Source organism: Pyrus communis, chromosome 9 (assembly GCF_041283825.1).
Source record: "Pyrus communis isolate YQ-2024b chromosome 9, ASM4128382v1, whole genome shotgun sequence".
Classification (NCBI taxonomy): Eukaryota; Viridiplantae; Streptophyta; class Magnoliopsida; order Rosales; family Rosaceae; genus Pyrus; species Pyrus communis.
In genome coordinates, this window is record NC_142573.1 from 1,086,500 (window position 1) to 1,104,172 (window position 17,673).

General features: G+C 38.8%; 4 protein-coding genes across 7 annotated transcripts; 1 reads left to right on the plus strand and 3 right to left on the minus strand.

The window, feature by feature from the left end:
* The first annotated feature begins 140 nt into the window (after nt 1–140).
* Nucleotides 141–2,424, plus strand: LOC137740111 (ras-related protein RABB1b). Its single transcript, XM_068479919.2, has 6 exons — nt 141–322; nt 432–571; nt 1,116–1,198; nt 1,648–1,852; nt 1,933–2,001; nt 2,200–2,424. The coding sequence occupies exons 1-6, from the start codon at nt 277–279 to the stop codon at nt 2,287–2,289; spliced, it is 633 nt and encodes a 210-aa protein (XP_068336020.2). The 5' UTR covers nt 141–276; the 3' UTR covers nt 2,290–2,424.
* A 78-nt stretch (nt 2,425–2,502) lies between these two features.
* LOC148693986 (pre-rRNA-processing protein esf2-like) lies at nt 2,503–4,387 on the minus strand. The gene is made up of 7 exons (XM_088699954.1): nt 4,248–4,387; nt 3,795–4,086; nt 3,631–3,698; nt 3,424–3,513; nt 3,200–3,330; nt 2,878–3,030; nt 2,503–2,752 (listed from the first exon to the last, which is right to left on the minus strand). Exons 2-7 carry the CDS (start codon nt 4,028–4,030, stop codon nt 2,735–2,737), a joined length of 696 nt encoding a protein of 231 aa, XP_088556080.1. The 5' UTR covers nt 4,031–4,086; nt 4,248–4,387; the 3' UTR covers nt 2,503–2,734.
* Nucleotides 4,388–4,673: 286 nt separating this feature from the next.
* On the minus strand, nt 4,674–8,582 carry LOC137740186 (pentatricopeptide repeat-containing protein At4g35850, mitochondrial). 2 transcript variants are annotated; one of them, XM_068480011.2, is made up of 12 exons: nt 8,390–8,582; nt 7,998–8,302; nt 7,833–7,898; nt 7,480–7,577; nt 7,258–7,375; nt 6,962–7,168; nt 6,489–6,565; nt 6,260–6,353; nt 5,733–5,798; nt 5,551–5,628; nt 5,311–5,412; nt 4,674–5,198 (listed from the first exon to the last, which is right to left on the minus strand). In XM_068480011.2, exons 1-12 carry the CDS (start codon nt 8,412–8,414, stop codon nt 5,100–5,102), a joined length of 1,335 nt encoding a protein of 444 aa, XP_068336112.2. In that variant the 5' UTR covers nt 8,415–8,582; the 3' UTR covers nt 4,674–5,099. The 2 variants fall into 2 exon arrangements, with proteins under 2 accessions (XP_068336112.2, XP_088556530.1); XM_088700404.1 differs by lacking the exon at nt 8,390–8,582 and having other exon boundaries at nt 7,998–8,330.
* A 4,101-nt stretch (nt 8,583–12,683) lies between these two features.
* LOC137739564 (E3 ubiquitin-protein ligase RGLG2) lies at nt 12,684–16,321 on the minus strand. Of its 3 annotated transcripts, none has more exons than XM_068479176.2 (12): nt 16,185–16,321; nt 15,175–15,592; nt 14,981–15,065; nt 14,747–14,887; nt 14,545–14,655; nt 14,356–14,453; nt 13,976–14,055; nt 13,778–13,883; nt 13,541–13,668; nt 13,219–13,444; nt 13,074–13,130; nt 12,684–12,980 (listed from the first exon to the last, which is right to left on the minus strand). In XM_068479176.2, exons 2-12 carry the CDS (start codon nt 15,487–15,489, stop codon nt 12,900–12,902), a joined length of 1,428 nt encoding a protein of 475 aa, XP_068335277.2. In that variant the 5' UTR covers nt 15,490–15,592; nt 16,185–16,321; the 3' UTR covers nt 12,684–12,899. The 3 variants fall into 3 exon arrangements, with proteins under 3 accessions (XP_068335277.2, XP_068335278.2, XP_088555867.1); XM_068479177.2 differs by lacking the exon at nt 16,185–16,321 and adding an exon at nt 15,976–16,100; XM_088699741.1 differs by lacking the exon at nt 16,185–16,321 and having other exon boundaries at nt 15,175–15,623.
* Between the last annotated feature and the right edge of the window lie 1,352 nt (nt 16,322–17,673).

Below are 17,673 nucleotides of genomic sequence, written 5' to 3' on the forward strand. Positions count from 1 at the left end.
CGGGCTTAAGAACACTACAATAAGTCAACTTATTAATTAAGAATCTAGTCATTTGAGGTATATCCAAATTCTTACGACTCCAGATGTCGGTGATTTAGTTGAAACTTACTTAATAAAATAATAAATAACAAATAAAAATAATAATAGAGAAGAGAACAAAACAGTAATCAGGCGGGCAAAAACCAGAAAATACAGAACCAGCAAAAAGGCAAAGACAGCGAGGAGAAGAGAGAACTGTCCCCTCCTTCTTCTCAGTTCTCCCTCCGATACTAAACCATGTCTTACGACTACCTCTTCAAGTACATCATCATCGGCGACACAGGTCTCAATTCCTTCAATCCATAGCTTTCTGATTTTTCTTGATTTTTTTTGTTTGTTTGGTTTGAGAATTGAGGTTTTAAAGCAATTGGGTTTTGGGTTTGGATTTGTAGGTGTCGGAAAGTCTTGCTTGCTGTTGCAATTCACGGATAAGAGGTTCCAGCCTGTGCATGATCTTACCATCGGTGTCGAGTTCGGAGCTCGAATGGTCACCATCGATGGTCGTCCTATCAAGCTCCAGATTTGGGACACCGTAAGTTACATGTACTTCCCTTTTTGTTTTCTGTTTGGCTACTGAGAAAATAGAATTTTCGTGGTGAATTGGGTTTATGGTTTTGTACCAATCTGAATTTGCCGTTCCGTAAATTTTACTTGTATGTGCCTGTAACTTGACGACAACATATCGAAGTTTTAGAATTTTCGATTGGCCCGGTCTTATTCGGGTTTGCAATGATGAAAAGGTTTCATCTTCTTACTGCTAACGGTAGACATGGCGCAAAACCGAGGGTTCTAGGATTCATACAGCCAACCCCACTTAGTGGGATAAAGATTGGTTGTTGTTGTTGTTATTTGTGGCTTGTTGGGTAGGCATAAGGCTGATTCTTTATGTATGCTATTGGTATTTAGTTTTCTTTTGCGCATTGTGTTGGTTTTAGTCTCTTACGAAATTGTATTTGCTAAGACGTGTTCGAGAAGTTGCGCCTTATGTATTTAATTCCAGTATTCGTTGCTGTTTCTTAGGAGTACTGTGAATATTCTTAACTTCTTAAGCAAGGATCCTCGGTTTTGCATTTCAGGCTGGGCAAGAATCTTTCAGATCGATCACTAGGTCTTACTACAGAGGAGCAGCTGGAGCGCTTCTGGTCTATGACATAACCAGGTGGGTGGGTGTGCGTTTTGTATGTTTTTCAACTTTGTGTAGCTCTGTGTGTGTCTGGTCCGAGTGGATATTACGTCAGTGATGCATATGAATCACATACTGAACTCACGATTCTTCAGAGATATATGCCTAATAAGTTGTAGTGCATCTTTCTCTATTTAACATTCTGCATAAATCTCCGCAGTTTTCATTTTATATTAGGCTTCATGTTGCGAAAATTAAAAATGGGCTACTGTACACATCTTATGGTATATATTTGCAAGTTTTTCCAATTGACAGATCCTTTTAAATGCTCTTTTGGCCCTAGTATTCCTCCTTTTTATGGAAGGGAGTGGCATTTTTGTAGCCGTGGTGTCCAGTTCGGATTAACAGAGCCCTACTGATGCATATGTATATTTTCCCCAATTCAACCAGAGATAGGAAGTGATTAAAGTTGTTTTGTTTCCCAGGAGGGAGACATTTAATCATCTTGCGAGCTGGCTGGAGGATGCCCGGCAGCATGCAAATCCTAACATGACGATCATGCTCATAGGGAACAAGTGTGATCTGTCGCACCGAAGAGCTGTCAGCAAAGAGGAAGGAGAGCAATTTGCAAAGGAGAATGGGCTTTTATTCTTGGAGGCATCTGCAAGGACGGCACAAAACGTCGAGGAGGTGATGTAACTCAACCAGTTCAAACCCGTACTCTATTTTAATTTACAATGTTTAAACTCATTGAGTAACATACTTTTCAGGCCTTCATAAAGACTGCTGCAAAGATTCTTCAGAATATTCAGGAAGGCGTATTCGACGTATCTAATGAGGTAAATGTCGAGTCATTTATTGTGGGAAACGGTAGCTAAAGGAGTCGGGACGCAATGCATGAACTTTCGTTTTGAGTCTGCTTGCATTACGTGATCTCGTTAACCATAACTAGCTTACCGGATTATCCGATCGTATAAACTTCGGCCTCGTAGCTTCTATCTGAAGAATGAAAATGAATGTTTTTGTGATGCTTGCAGTCATCCGGCATCAAGGTTGGATATGGCCGGCCCCAGGGTCAATCAGGCTCGGGCGGAATGGTTGCTCAGAGAGGCGGATGTTGCAGCTGATTAGAACAGAAATAGACTCTGTATTCACTCCGTTTGTGCAATTCATCTGTACTTTGGACATACTCTCTCAACTGTGATGCTGCTACTTTGTGAAAAACATTGAATGTATAGAGTTTTTGGATCGATTTCATTTTCTTTTCGGGGTTTCGCCGTTTTAAATGCTGAAATATTTCTCAACAGTGTGATTTGTTTGACCAGTTAACAAAGCTCAACTGAAAAGTAATGAAGCAGATAAGTAAATACAGATACAAGTATTTTTCGCACGGTTTCTATGACGCGATTTTGTGATCCGGTCGAAACCAAATGGAGATGGCAGTTTGCCCTAATCACTGAAAACTGGAACAATACAACTCAAAGCAGAGACACAAGATTCAACTACAAATGATGTCCTGCGCCTTTACAGCTCTTCCGGTTGAGGTATGCCAATTCATGAGAATTTTGAGCACTAAGAACCACCAAATACCTGCAAACGGATCGCGAAATAACATACAGCAGTCAACCAACAGATAACTTATACGGGCAACAGCAAGGATTAAGTAACGGATCAAGAAATAACATATGGTAGCCAACCAATAAAACGATGCTTACCACTGACAGTACATCTCCAGAAAGCCGAGGTTTGGTTTTTGCAGCATTATTTGCAACAGGTTTCTTCTGTCGGAACCGGCGAATTACCTGATGTTCCGGCTGCCTATCAGAGAGATCCGGATTGCTCCCTGAATCTTCTTCGACCCTTTGCCTCTGTTAGAGAAGATGAAACAGGTTGTGTAAAGGGACTTATTATATAGTCTAGCTATGTAGAGGAAGGCAAAACGACGTCAATAGAAATTCGAGACAGCTGCACTAAAACATATTCCTGGCCTACTTTTTCTGTCAAGTGAACACTCTTCATAGAATACACGAAAACTACCTTCTTCAATCTTTCATCTATGGCATTCAAAGCACGGGACTTCTCAACTTTAGTGAGATAGAAATCACGCTCCTTCTTAGCAGCAGAAATTTCTAAAGCTAGTTTTTGCTCCCGAGTGGCTTTCTTGTAAGCTGCAATCAAACATTGCCGAATCAAGAAGCAAGTAACAATAACGAAGCACAACGACAAGAAGCAACAAAAACACAATCGTTAAGAGTCCGCACCAATCTCTTCGGTAAGATTATCCCACTTGAATTTACTCAAGTACTTGATATTCCAAAGATCATAGTAGAAAGACGACCTCTTCTTCCCACCTAAACACAACCAAACAAGCAGGCGGTATAAATTTTGTATCGAAGAAAGCATCCATATAATCAAGCTGCAACAAGTAAAATCCTCTAAGCAAAATACTTTTAACTTTACATGATTACCTATCTGTTCACCATTTAACATATTAGCAACTCTCTTAGCAACCCTTTTGTCAGAAAATTCAACCCACCTGCATTTGCGATAATTAGCGATTTTCCGACATACCCTTCCGGAAAACCAAACTCTTTCGATAAAGATTAACGATTTAATGCTTTTTAAGACATACCCTTCTGAAAAATTTTGCCTCTGAAATTTACCAGCTTTGATTTGAACATGACCGGAAGAAGCTTGAGGTGCAAGATAAAGCCTCTGTATCTCTCCGTGCTGAGAGAGCATCTGACGAAGCGTCGACGGATCCATGCGCGGCGGAATCCGACCCAAATAGCAAACCCCTCGCCGCTTCTCATCCTTCCCGCCTTCCTTCATCGATTTCTTCCTTTTCTTCTTTCTCTCGATTTCCATTCCCAATATCCAGCCCCAATTCTATTCCCTTAAACCCTAAAACGCTGAATTCAAAGCTGAAAAAAAAAAAAAAAAAAAAAAAAAAAACCCAAAACATGGAAAATTAATAAGAAAATCAGAGATCGAACTGAGATTTTCTGGATTAATAATTATGTATTAAAAAGGAAGGTTAAATATCTGTGATTATTGAGTTATGGAATTAGGGTTCGTAGATTACCAGAAGCAGAGTGCGGCGGTTCGACGGCGGTGGAGCTCTTGCTCTGCTGCTCGGTGAGTCTCTCACTGTCTTCCTACAAAGATGGCTTCTTGAGTTTACTCATGACACGCACCGTTTCGCTTCTCTCTATATTTGATGGGCTTCTTTCTGCTGCCCAAAGGGCCCAAACATTAGGTTCAGGCTTTGCTCAAGGAGCCCAAAATATAAGGTTCGGGCTTTGCTCAAGGGATGAAATTGTTTGCTTCCTAAAAAGAATGTTACTTTGTGATACTAGTAATTCACGTGTTAACATGTTACGAGGTTAAAGTGCAGATAATATTAACACAGATACATGTGTTGTAACATATATCACTACATGGTCGCCGCTCCGGCAAATAGCTCAAATTTGTAGTTTTTAGGGTAAGAGAATTGAGTTAAGACACAAAATAAGTCAACCATAATAATTTGACATCAGATTCGTCAGTTGTGAAAATCGAACTTGATAATTCCAATTTACAAGTAAAGAGGAATAAATCTAAACTGGGAATACCTTTAAATTCTAGTGCTAAATGAGTTTTCAGCCGAATTATTACTAGTCAATTTCCCATTCACGGGTAGTAAGTAAACTTGCAGGAAGAAAAAAACATTCGTTATTCACATCCTTAACGCATCCAGAAAAAATTAACAACTAAACTTAGATCACCGTTTTGGTAAACAAACTTCAAAAAGATGTAACCCAGCGTATGCCGTATGGTATCCCAAGCCTCCGATACCAGGACAAAACGCTGTCTCATTTCCTTTGAAGCAGCAATAATGTCACTACAAGTAGAAGTCCATGAAATAGCTCCTCCTCGGAGCAACTTTCGTCATTGTTTATCTAATAGCTTGTCCAGGGCCCCTTCTGGCGCGAAGGTCATTGTATGTCCTCGTAACATGTTGCAGTCGTGGATCATCTTCAGGAATCTCACGTTTCTGCCATTTCAGACACAGAAATGAAGGAAACAATTGTCAAAAACCACAAAGATGACGCACTGAGTCCGATTATTAGGACTTATATTAATACATCGTAAGGCCAGAGACTCACTTTTAATCCCTTGTAATATGCTTCTACCGAAAGGAATTGAGGAACTATTTTACGCGCTTCCATCAGGTCCCAGATATAGTTGGCAACACTATAACCTCCAGTCTGCAAAAAAGAGCACAAAATATTTATAGTAAGACAATCGAAACTAATACAAAATGCATAGACCCAGGACAGGTGAAGAATTCTCTCAATTCTTTATAGCAATATAGCAACTAGAGATAACTTTTTTAAGTTGTGCACCTCGTCACCAGCAGCTTGAAGGAGAAGGTCACTCCCCATTTTTGGACTTAAGAAGAAGCTCCGGGAATTCATATTCACCTGCATTGGAACATGAAAAACTTAAAATGATTTTGACTAAGGCCGTGATTTGAAATATCAAAAACTTGATTTAAGAATTAGAAGCTACAATAGAACAACCATACCAGTGTCTCTTCGGCAATTTTCATTCCCTTGGGAGTATATCCAATCATGGCTCCCTCCACAAGCGTCTACAGAAACATAGTTCAGCGTAAATTAGGGTATGCATCTGAATGATAAAAAGACTAATAACACATTAAGTGAAAAAAAAAAAAAATATTATCGTTTTGTGTGGCAGAGATGCTAAAACAAAGCATCAGGATACAATACGTTATAATAAGAAAAGATTAAGAACAAACAACTAGCCAGCCACATATTTCGACGTTACATATTAAATAGGACAAACTGAACCAATTATACTTGTTCCTGGCACAATTATGTTTTGGATTTTAAACAAAAACATGAGAAAAACTGATAAAAATGGTTTCTACGTAAGCTAGTCAATGAAGCAATAAATCAGATTCTCTTAAACCAAGAACATTATTCTCACTTTTGAGTTTTTTCCACAACACATAATCAAAGGACCAGTGTCCATATATGAAAAGAAAGTGATGTTTCATGACAAAAGAATTGTGTTTGTTGCCTAACTCACTGTATATAGTTCTACTACAGGAGGCTTTCCTGACTTCATATAGTCTTCAAAAGTTTGAACACCATGGTCAATGTCCCCTGAGTGTAGATAACACCTGAATAAAAAAATTAGCAGTGAAGACAAACGGACACAACAGAACCAATTGAGGTTACATTAACGCACAAGCAAGACAATACAATCTTAAACATGTAGTGCATTTAATAAAATTTTGTAATAAAAGGTTACTTACCTCATTATTTGCAACACAATAAACAGATCGGGACTTTTTCCTTCCTTCGCTAGCATCTCCTGAAGAGTTTCCATCACCTAGCATAATTAACAGAAGTGAAGACATAAGAATCAAACTTTTATGGCAAAGGGAAAAGAGAAGGGAATCTTATTAGGCAACTTAATTTATGGTTGTATTGTTCAAACCATACAGCATTTCTTCATAGTTTGATTCATAACATAATGAAAGAAAAAACTAAATAATGGTAGGGAGTATGAATCATGAGAGCCTCTCATGGTCATAAAACTTATGAACCATGTAGTGCCACATCCATGCATAGAGTGGTATGTTGTTAGGTAGATATGGATATTGCCCAATAACAAAAGATTGAAAGTACAATATCAACAAACCAAGAAAAAGACCCTGCAAGCAAACAAGATACAATGGTTTCTTTAGTGGTGTTGAGATAAGATAATAGAGATGTGAGACATTACCTCTACATTCCTGAGGTCTGCGCAAGCATGGAACGCAGCATGATAAACGGTTAGTTGCCTATTCAGAAACCCACCCCTATGAGAATATTCAGCAGTTGGCATATTATACAACTCTTCTTCCGTCACACCCATCATCACATTTTCAGCAGTCATACTTGATCCTTCAACCGATGACCACTCTTTTGATCGCTCAACAAACTCTATAATCTTAGTGCAAATGGAGAATATAAGAGCTTTGAACAGAAACAAAATAAAGGCTTACTTCAAACCAGAGGAGAAAACGATTAAATAATTACTTTGGTGCCGAAATCATCTGGTAAAGGGGTTTTGTTCCTAAGTGCAGTTACAAGTCCAGCGTAGCAGAACCTGTTTAGCCCAAGACCAGCAGCAGTCATGTCACGGACAATTGCATACCTGCATCAACAATGTAATGCAGAATTAACCGCATGAGGCACAAAATCAACATTTGGAATAACGAAACAAGCACAGAAAACCAGAGCATAAAAGAAGAAACATACACTCGATCTAATCGGCCAGTAGCTGCGCACGCATTGAGCAGACACATGTAGGTCTGTACCTTGGGTGACACTTCATAGTTCTTCATGTCTTCCAAAATCTGTTAAAATATATCACATCAAGACATAGTGACATACCCACATTCCCTTGTTAATGATCGGACTGGGCTATAAACAGCAAAAAACCTAGAGTACATCACTTTACGGCATACATTTGCTATGTTTAACGGCCAGATGTTCGGTGAACAATCCAACAGAATTTAGCCGGTATCCGCTTAAAATGCAATGTATACTATACATCCATGTACATTGTACAATATAGAAGGAATCTTACAAGTGGCAGTAAAAACCCGCACCTGAATCGCTTGATCAGAGTGCTTGCACTTCCCACACAATGTGATCAATATGTTGTACATATTAACCTACAACAACGCAATCGATTCAACATCCACACACACACACTCGCATTTTCCGAAATAACGAAACAAAAATGCCGATACAAATTTAAACAAATGACATACATCAGGGGCCAAGCCCATGGATTTCATCTGGTCAGCGAAGAAGAAAGCGTCCTGCAAGCTCGAGCCTTTGAGGGTGCCCAGTATGAGCGACCGGAAGCTGTCCTGGTCAGGCTGGACGCCGTCGAGCATCATATCCTCATACGCATCCCTCAGCAGGAAATGCTTCCTCTGAGCAGTGAGGGAATTGAACACGCTGTTGTACTCCGACACGTTGTTGGCGTAGTTCCTCTTCGCGTATTCCTCTGTCGTCGCCGCCGCCGCAAAGTACCGCCGTCCCAGAGCTCGCAGCGCCGGCCGACACTGACCTGCAGCGGCATGATTCAGTATAAACATTTTGTCCCCAAAATTTCAAAAAATTAATGGAAAATCAGAGCTCTGAAGCTTTGGATTACTAGTAATGGATTGGAGGATTCTCATGGTTTGCTCTGTGGTTGACTCGCTGTGCGACTCAGTGAGTGAGAGTGGCGAGTTTATCTGTTTCTAAACCCCCAAAACTCTCCCAAACCCTCTTTCCTTTCTGCTTCCTTCGTTTTTGCCTGCGTTTCTCTCGTTCGCTGGCTTGAACAGATGAAACGCACCGTTTTCATGCGATTTTACCATGTGGGCTTTTTAAGGACTACATTTAAATGGGCCCATGTATTATAAAGCCTGTAATTTTGTCGTGGTCTATGAAGCCCAAACACTGATCTCAAGAGGTCCATTTGGTGGCTGAGGACCCCACAAGGTTAGGGTTTTTGATTCGGTTTCGAGCTTAATACCGTCGGTAATGATTTGATCAGACGCTGACCACTTAGTTTGCATACTAAGACTTCCAATTCGGATCGGATTTCAAAACCACCATTAGTTTATTTTGATCTAGATTTATTTTTTCTGGACCTCACTGTCCGTAGTTTAAGAACCTGGAAATTCAAATGGTTCAAGAGAAGGAGATTAAGGCATTTGGTTTGTTTGAGGTAGGCGAGTTAAATAAGCTAACAGAGATAATCGGATTCAATTTGAGTGTTTCTGATTCTTAGACTCTAGACAATGAAATCCAAAGAGAATTTCAACTTAGTCCACTCCTATTGATTCCATTGCTTCTATATAAAGAAACTTGTAATTAAGTCACTTCATGTTAAAACATTGTCCAAATTAAGTCTACTCTGACTATGTTAGCTCACTAAACATATGGTTTAACTTTGACAAAAACAATTGTTAGTAATATGAGATTCGAACTTGATGCAAATGAACGAATATACTCTACGGACCAAATAACTCAGCAAGCCTCTAAATAATATAAAACATATCTAATTAGTCATGTCACGTCTCAGCCAACGAAGCTATGATCTTAATCCTGATATTGCACAATTAACTGATGTGAGATTATGATAGAATTGTTTCGTTTTTGGAGATTTGATAAGTTTATGAATTGATGGATGAAGTTGAACATCGTCATTACTGATAACCCTACACTGATATAAGTGATAGCAAAGCATAATATTTATATGTGACTTGCAACTCCCAGCTGCCAACTCCCTTCCATATTTATTTCTGTTTGGTCAAAAGTATGTTACCAGTTATTTTCATTCATTTAATTGAGTTGTTGTTTGTTATTAAGTCCCAATTGCAAATTGCAACGTGCCAATGTCCCATTTTGTTCATATCGGGAATACAGCTCGATGCACCAAATGTCATAATATTAGTGGTTGGAATTTTTTTCAAGTATCTAATAATTTGTATTATGACACTTGGTAGTTGGTACGGCCCAAAATTTTTATGTAATAATCTTTATATTTTATTGTCAATAATTAGTTTATGGAAAATTTATGAGTTGGGTGTGGTGACTGGGGAAAGTAAGATCAAAGTGATCAGAAGCGATATTGTAAATTTCTTGAGCAAGATTCAACCTTAAATAAGCGTAAATGATTGATCACACTCTTTAATTTAGTAGTGCACTGTTTTAATTAACTAGCATAACTCAAATTTGCATAATACATACGAATTTGATTATATTATTATATTATTATGTGCTTGTGAGCATTACACATAAAATACAAGCGATATTTGTGACCAAAAAAAGCTAGAAAACTCGTTAACATTAAAAATAAAGCCGGTCCTGAGGAGATGCAGGTGGTGCCATTATCGGTCCTGAAAGGATGCAGGTGGTCTCATCGCCGACCCTGAGAGGGCGTAGGTGGTGCCATTGTCGGCCTTGAGGGGCGTATGACCGAATGGATTAAGCAATGTTTTTGCTTGGGACGGCATAGGGTTTGCTGAACTGAAGGGAATGCTGAGTAGTAGTGCCCTTGTTGTGAAGGGCCTTCAACGAGGAAGGGTTGACCTGCAAGAACAAATAGTTGCCAGCAAAGAGATCACCAAAGTGCGACTGCCCTTCCTTGAACCTCCTCACCACCTTTGCATACAGAGCAGAAATCACCTTCACCCTCCTCCTCAAGAACAACAACCTCCTCAGGCTCGGAACTCTGAGCTTGAACGATCTCCTCCGAAAGTGAACCCTTCTGAACGGTCTAAACCTGCACCAACTAGTAGTAGCATTTTTTGTCCTTGACCTCACCACCACTCTGTTCTTTTCGAAATCGAACTCGTCATCATCGAGATCCTCGTCGTGTGTGAGTCTTTGGTATGCAGGGAGCCTGGAGGAAGAAGAAGAAGAGGTCATTGGAGATAACTTCAAATGTTGTTTGGAGTTGGATGGAAACTGTGAGGGATATGAGATAATGGTGTTTGGGTTGAGTAGTTGGATTTTATTTTCTTTGGGTTAGGGTTGGTTAATAATGTGATGGACAAGGAAATATGTGGTTCGAGGAGGTGCATTCAATGAAACAAACAAGGTGGGTCAGTAATTTTCATGTAGCAAACAAGCAAAGCAGATGAGGTGGTGAGGTGAAGTTAATGCTTTAGCCAATATCAACCGTTTCATGTATTCGGCTTGACAAACAGGTCGTGTCTGTCGTGTTCATGTCGTATTGTGTTATATCTGTTATCTTAACAAGTCGTATTGTTTCATGTCATGTTCATTATCTTAACTGTTTCTTAACATATGCTCTGATGGTGACTTGATTTGTTAATGGGTCGTGCCGTTTCATGTTGAGTTAATGGGTCATGCAAGAAATTATTATGCCTAATGTCTAGATCTAGAAAGCGATATTTTATCAGGTTCTTAACGAGTGGCCCAATAACGATCTGACATATGTCAAGTATAACAAAATTTCCTTTGGGGATATTCAGAAGGTGTAAAACTAGGCAACGAAAAAGCTTAGTACTTCAACTAGAGGGGCAACCAGTTAGTTCACCAAACCTCGATCTAGGATCACACATTCTACATGTTCGAAGAATTCAGTGCCGAAAAACCGACTCCTCTCATAAACTGCGTTCTCAAAATGATCATTGTTGTACTCTAATAGATGACATAACTAATACGTCGTTCATTCTATGGTAATATTATAACACATAAATTAATAGGACAAAAAACACCATGCATGATGCATCACGCTCTTTTAGACAAAAACAACATATTGATATAGAGATAAAGACATCCAACTTTAACACGCTTGTCACCGATTTGAAGAATCGAGTGAAAAGAAACGTGACACCTCCTCCACTCTTTCAAGCTTCAATCCAACACCGATGGAGAAATAAAATGACCACACACAACACATGAACCCCTTGATTCCACAACTAAGTCATACGTGTCTACTACCAACATTATTAATTTTTTCCCTTTTCTTTTTATGAGAAAGTAATAAAATTGCCTCAAATAATTGTATAAATTCTTAAGGCTTCGTTTAGTAAGTCGATCTGGATAAAACTAGACTAGACATCGAGAACTAGGGCAAGATTTTGAGTCATATACCTTGTGACCCATGTTTAAAACAATTCGTACTACCCATGCCGATTTCGTGGACCAAATAATGATAAAATTTTAGCGTTAAGAATTTTGTTTGTCAGTGTGTTAGAGGTCAAAATATATTTTGTCAGTGTGTTAAGAATTTTAATTGCACGTTGAGGAAAGTGATCCAAATTGTTAATTGCAAACAAATAAATTTTGACTTGTAACAGCGGCCAAAAATCTTTAACAAAAAATTTAGGTAGAGATACCCAACAAGCTTGTACTTCTAACCTAAAAATTTAGATAAAGATGCCGACCGAGCCTATATTTTAGTCCTACTCAACCCTACTCAACCCGACATTAGACCAATGCAACTTTCCCAAAGTTTCTCTCCCTAATTACATCCAATCGACACATGAAGCTTTGAAAGCAAGCCATGCTCAATTATTTGAATTTTTGCTTAAGCTTTTGCCATAAGCAATGGAAAGGGATCCGGAGAGGATCCCTTTCAATAAGCAATCATCTAATCACTTGGACGATGGGACCACCATCCACAAGAAGTCAACCTCCCTAGAAATAGCAGACCACCATCTCCTATTTTACGAATCGAGATCCTTACTGTATTTCTGTGTTCGGAACCGCCAGATTCAAACTTGTTGCAAATATTACGATCACATTAGTCAATTTTACTAATTCATCTCGACGGTCAAAATCTCTCTCCCTCTTTTGAACCGTCCGATTTCTCGGTCTAACGGGACTGTGAAATCCGAAGAGGATCTGAATTCCTACTTTACCCCAAAGAAAGAAAAGAAGAGGACCCCTGGATCGGCATCTATAAAGCAAAAGCAACAATGAAATTACAAATATGCAGAGAGGGCAGCATTTCATTTCTTTTTTTTTTTAAACAACCCAAAAAAATACCAGACACCCGGATCATTATCATCATATGCTGATCATCCAAAGCAATGGACTACAAAGAATGTGATTAAAAATATAAAAATAAAATAAAAATAATAAAATAAAATAAAAAACCCAATACAAACAATGCTCTCTGGCACGAAAGAGGGTCGTCCTTAATACAGTTTTATCCGGGTTTGGATTGCCGTTCTGCATATTGGGCACGTTTGAAGATCCTGTCCACAGTCGCAACATGTCTGCGCCGGAAACATAAACACTGAGAAGTAAGAACACGGTGCTAACAATATGATCGTCTCAACTCATGTTGAAACTATAACTCAAAAATGTACCTGATGCCCGCAACCAAAGGCCATGTCTTTCGGATTCGTAAGGCAAATGGGGCAAACCTGTTCAACACCATATAAAAGGTTAACCCACGAGTGCTACAAACGCATCAAAACAGGTTTAAAGGTGGCTGCTGAGAAGTTCGCATACCTGATTATCATAGGTAGAACTGGGAGCAGATGGAGCTGTACCGACGGAACTGCTGTCTCCATAATAAGGGGGAACACTACGCTCATAACTGGTAGTTTGAGAAGGTTTCGTGAAAGATGGTGTACTGAAACTGGTACCACGGGAAGGTTTTGAGCTGCTGAAAGATGACGCACCATACACTGGTGGGGGAAGAGGAACCCTCTCAGGAATATTGCCCTTCCGACCGCTGCCCATTTTCAAGAACAGAATTGTGTATTAACATTAAGTACACAGTGGTATTCAAAAAGCTTTTAGAGATAAGAAATATGGACAGCATTGTTACCCCAGTATACTAAGTTCTAATGTCGCTTTATACTGAGAAGGAATTTCCATCAAGGCTGCTAGAGCAAATTCCGTCTCCTTTCTTGATTGTGGCACATTCTTTGACATAATTTGCGTAAAATTCACAAACTACAAACAACAACAAAAATTTGCTTTCCAGTTATGTACTTTCCAATAATCATAAACGAGCGATCATGAGTAACATAAAGAAACTCGTATTAAAATGCCAAGAACTTACTTGGAAATTATCAAATGCCCGAGTAGGAATATTGTCATCAAATTCTTTCATCATGTCCCAGGGCCCATCTCCAACACCAACTAATATAATTGATAGAGGGAGCTTGCTGTGATAAAATAAGTGTACAAGATAAATAACGGTTGGTAAAAAAACGACGACACATGTTTAGGAAAAAAAAACTACCACACTCACACTCACCTTGCTGCAACAATGGCATTAACTGTGTTCTGCTCCTGAGGGCTCAGCCTGCCATGTTCAGTATCAACACTTCTAGTTACCTAAGGCAAAAAATCACATTATATCAGAAAAAAATATTGGGAAAACTTGCAGAGCTCGTTAAGAATAGCTTCAAGATTACGCCTATGGACTATCCAACAACCTAACTTATCACACAACTTAAGGAGATAGGGCAGGCACCACTCAGATATCCGCAAGCGGATATCCTGAACTGGGATAGACTTTAAAACCAAACAGACAATTCCCATAAGAAAAGGCAGGAATTTCCTTCATAGATAAAACAAGATTATAGAACGGCCAGCGTATACTCTACTAAATAAAACAAGATTAAAGCAAGATACCTGGCCATCTGCAATAATCAACAGTACATGGTACTGGCCGTGACTCTCCTCAACAATAGTCATCGCCTGTTCAATTACAGGTGCAAATGAAGTCGGTCCTGCCAGACATAATGAGATAACGTAAGACGACTGGTTAGCTGATACAATGACCATGTCAGGAAACAAGTATATAGGAAGCATCAGTGAAACCTGCAAGCCGTAGCTTAGGAACAATTTCCCTGTAGCGAGTCAATACTTCCTCAAATCCATTGCAATATCTATCATCATAGAAACTAAAGACATCTTGATCATGAGTTGACGCTGCAAAGTGACAAAGTGATGATTATTATCCCAGGTTTGAAAGAACAAAACCTTAGACAAACAAATCGACAATAAATAAATAAAACATTACCATCTCCAAAACCGAAACAGGGAATTAGGTTATCCTCATCAAAAACAGCTAAGGTTTTTCCAATTATGGATATCGCATGTTCATAGGGATTTGGCACATTCCCAATGTGATGCAAGCTTTTTCGGTTAAATGACCTCGCACCTATTCACACAACCAATTTCAGTATCTTCCACAGCAACACATACACAATTTACACTAAATTATTAGATGAGATAAGATACTAATGAGCTTGACCTGTCCATTCATTGCTCTTTGTGAAATCAATACCGACGATAAGATTCGAAGACTCGAGACCAGCACGCGCAAGAGCCTCCGTCACCTGAAAACAAGTAAAGTTGGTCAACATAATTAACCATCGCAGGCAGTTAAACAAAACTTTAACCCAAAAACAGGGAAGCTTGCAGAAGATACCGCCGCGCTAATCTTACCTCCTCCAGGGAATTGTAATTATCAGCAATTCTAGAATATCTCCTATCGAACTTCTTCTCCTGAGGCCGATGGGCTGCAGGAGCAGCCGGCCGAGGGGCTGCAGGAGCAGCGTACTCGGGGGCATAGTAAGGCTGTGCTATTTGATAGGATTCCTGGGGTGGTGGTGGATGGCTACTTTCTTGACCATATGATGGTTGAGCATATGACGATTCAGAATATGTTGGTTGATCATCCGTATAGCCGTCCCACGCAGAACTCCAACGAGTAGACGAATCCGGCCTATAGCTCCCCTCTTTTGAACTTCTCCCACCCATTAACCCAACTCAGAATAAATTCCCAAAATCTAAAAGGAATCCTGTTCCTTTTCCCTTCCGAATGCAGCCCACAAAAATCAACCGAACGAGTCGAAATCCGCACCTACAAAGCAGCCAAAACAAAACCCAGAACGCAGAAACTATGAACTCAAATCCGCACCTAAAAACAGCCAAAAAAACCCCGGAAAGCGAAAACTTTGAATTCAAAATACACACCCACAAGGCAGCCAAAACAAAACCCAGAAAGCGAAAACTTTGAATTCAATACTGGTGGGCGCATATATATATGTGAGGACTCGAAAACAGAGTTCGGAACAGGTGAGGATTGGTGGAAGTCTCTAAAGAAAGTTCGTATTCAGTTTCGCAAATTTGAAGGGTGATTTGGAAGGCTCAAGGACACAAAGTTGGACACGACTCGTTCATACCATTACAAAATTGTATTCACCGCCGACTTAAAACAAACCCCTGTTCTGCTAAGTTTTCTACCTTTGCCGAAAATTAGGCGCCAAGTGTCGCTTCCACCGCAAGCCACAAGAGGGTAAGATTTTGATGGCGTACCCACCAAAACTAATAAAATTCCCAAATCAAAAATCACATGTATAATGCAGAGAACAAGAAAAGACAAAATACTGAAACGAAAAATCAGAGCGACACTGTCGAACGGACTGAGAGATCTCGATCTCGATCGTACGCACCTGAGGAAGGCTTGCAGCGATGAGAGGGAGAGGGAGACTGAGTTAGGTTTAATTAGTAGATTAATGGGTTGGTGGATCTAATTAGTCGATTATAAAAATATGATCAGAAAGTGGGGGAAGCTCTTTTTCTTTTGGAAGAAAGTGGGGAAGCTTTAGTTTAGCTCTACTTTTTCTGAGTTCTCTTTTGAAAAACTGAATATTTGAGAAATCGGAATCAGAGGAAAATTGGGGCTGGAAGTTTCGCCGAAGTGGGTACAGCAATAATGGCTGTTACTGTTTTTGGATTCGGTGTTTTTGAAGACGGAGATGGAAAGTTTTTTTTTTTTTTTTTTTTTTCTCAGAAAAAACTCTGATTTGAATTTCGAGAAAGTCCACCTAGGATATCGATGAATGATTGGGTGGTTGATTGGCTGCGACTGTAGCCTCACGTTCTCCAAACTCCCTAATCTCATCTTGTATTCTGGAAAAAGGTTAATACTTGTTGAGCTATATGATAATGACTTGTTTTTAGATACTTATAATTTTTTAATAAAATGTTTTTAAGTTTCAAAAGTATTTGAAGTGTTTTTTTATAATTCACTTGTATCTCTATTAACTTCTACTCATTGTCAACCAAAATCCTATGAAATTACCAGTTTAACATTCTAATTAAAACAGAAAATGAATAAGAACTATGGAACAGAAATGTAATTTCACACAATCAAATTTTGCAATTTTTTTTTAAAACCTCACCTACATGTAATTCTAACATATCTCTAATAAAAATAAAGAATAAAAAAATAAAAACTTCTCATTTCCACATTCTCTCCATCTCTCTAACTATTTCAAAAACAAAAATACAAAATTTTCTCTGTGCCCATATACTAGTACTGATTATTGATTCTAAAAATATTTTTACCATAAACATTTTTATTCATTTTAAAAGCATTTTTAAGTAAGCTTTGATTGTGACTAATGTGTATTATTGCATCTTTAAGAAAATGGGAACGCTTTAGAGCTACTTTTTCTGAATTCTCTTTTGAGAAACTGAATATTTAAGAAAATTGGAATCTGAAGAAAGTTGGGGCTCTGCACATGGAAGTTTCGCCGAAGTGGGTACCTTAATAATGGCTGTTTTTGTTTTTGGATTCGGTGTTTTGAAAACGGAAATTGAAAGGTTTTGAGTTCTGGTTTATTTTTTGTTTAGAAAAAACTCTGGTTTGAATTTCGAGGAAGTCCACCTAGGATATGGATGAATGATTGGCTGGTTGATTGGCCGCGACTGTAGCCTCACGTTCTCCAAACTCCCTAATCTCATCTTGTATTCTGGAAAAAGGATAATATTTGCGTTTCGGTGCGTTTTGTAATATATTATAGTGACTCGTTTATTAATACTTTTAAATTCATTCAAGGTGTTCTTTAAAAAAATATTTTTAGGTTTCAAAAATATTTGAAGTGTTTTTTTTTTAATTCATTGTATTTTTACTAAATATTAATTTTAAAAATAATT

Coding starts and splice junctions, on each gene's coding strand:
- LOC137740111 (XM_068479919.2), top strand. CDS start 277: ATGTCTTACGACTACCTCTTCAAGTACATCATCATCGGCGACACAG. Junction 323..431: donor CATCATCATCGGCGACACAG/GTCTCAATTCCT, acceptor TTGGATTTGTAG/GTGTCGGAAAGTCTTGCTTG. Junction 572..1,115: donor AGCTCCAGATTTGGGACACC/GTAAGTTACATG, acceptor TTTGCATTTCAG/GCTGGGCAAGAATCTTTCAG.
- LOC148693986 (XM_088699954.1), bottom strand. CDS start 4,030: ATGGAAATCGAGAGAAAGAAGAAAAGGAAGAAATCGATGAAGGAAGGC. Junction 3,699..3,794: donor AGGCAAAATTTTTCAGAAGG/GTATGTCTTAAA, acceptor TCGCAAATGCAG/GTGGGTTGAATTTTCTGACA. Junction 3,331..3,423: donor TAATCTTACCGAAGAGATTG/GTGCGGACTCTT, acceptor GTTTGATTGCAG/CTTACAAGAAAGCCACTCGG.
- LOC137740186 (XM_088700404.1), bottom strand. CDS start 8,330: ATGTTTATACTGAATCATGCCGCTGCAGGTCAGTGTCGGCCGGCGCTG. Junction 7,169..7,257: donor CAGATGATTTCGGCACCAAA/GTAATTATTTAA, acceptor ATTTGCACTAAG/ATTATAGAGTTTGTTGAGCG. Junction 5,413..5,550: donor TTCAAGCTGCTGGTGACGAG/GTGCACAACTTA, acceptor TCTTTTTTGCAG/ACTGGAGGTTATAGTGTTGC.
- LOC137739564 (XM_068479176.2), bottom strand. CDS start 15,489: ATGGGTGGGAGAAGTTCAAAAGAGGGGAGCTATAGGCCGGATTCGTCT. Junction 14,656..14,746: donor CTGTTTCGGTTTTGGAGATG/GTAATGTTTTAT, acceptor GTCACTTTGCAG/CGTCAACTCATGATCAAGAT. Junction 14,056..14,355: donor TGATTATTGCAGATGGCCAG/GTATCTTGCTTT, acceptor TTTTTGCCTTAG/GTAACTAGAAGTGTTGATAC.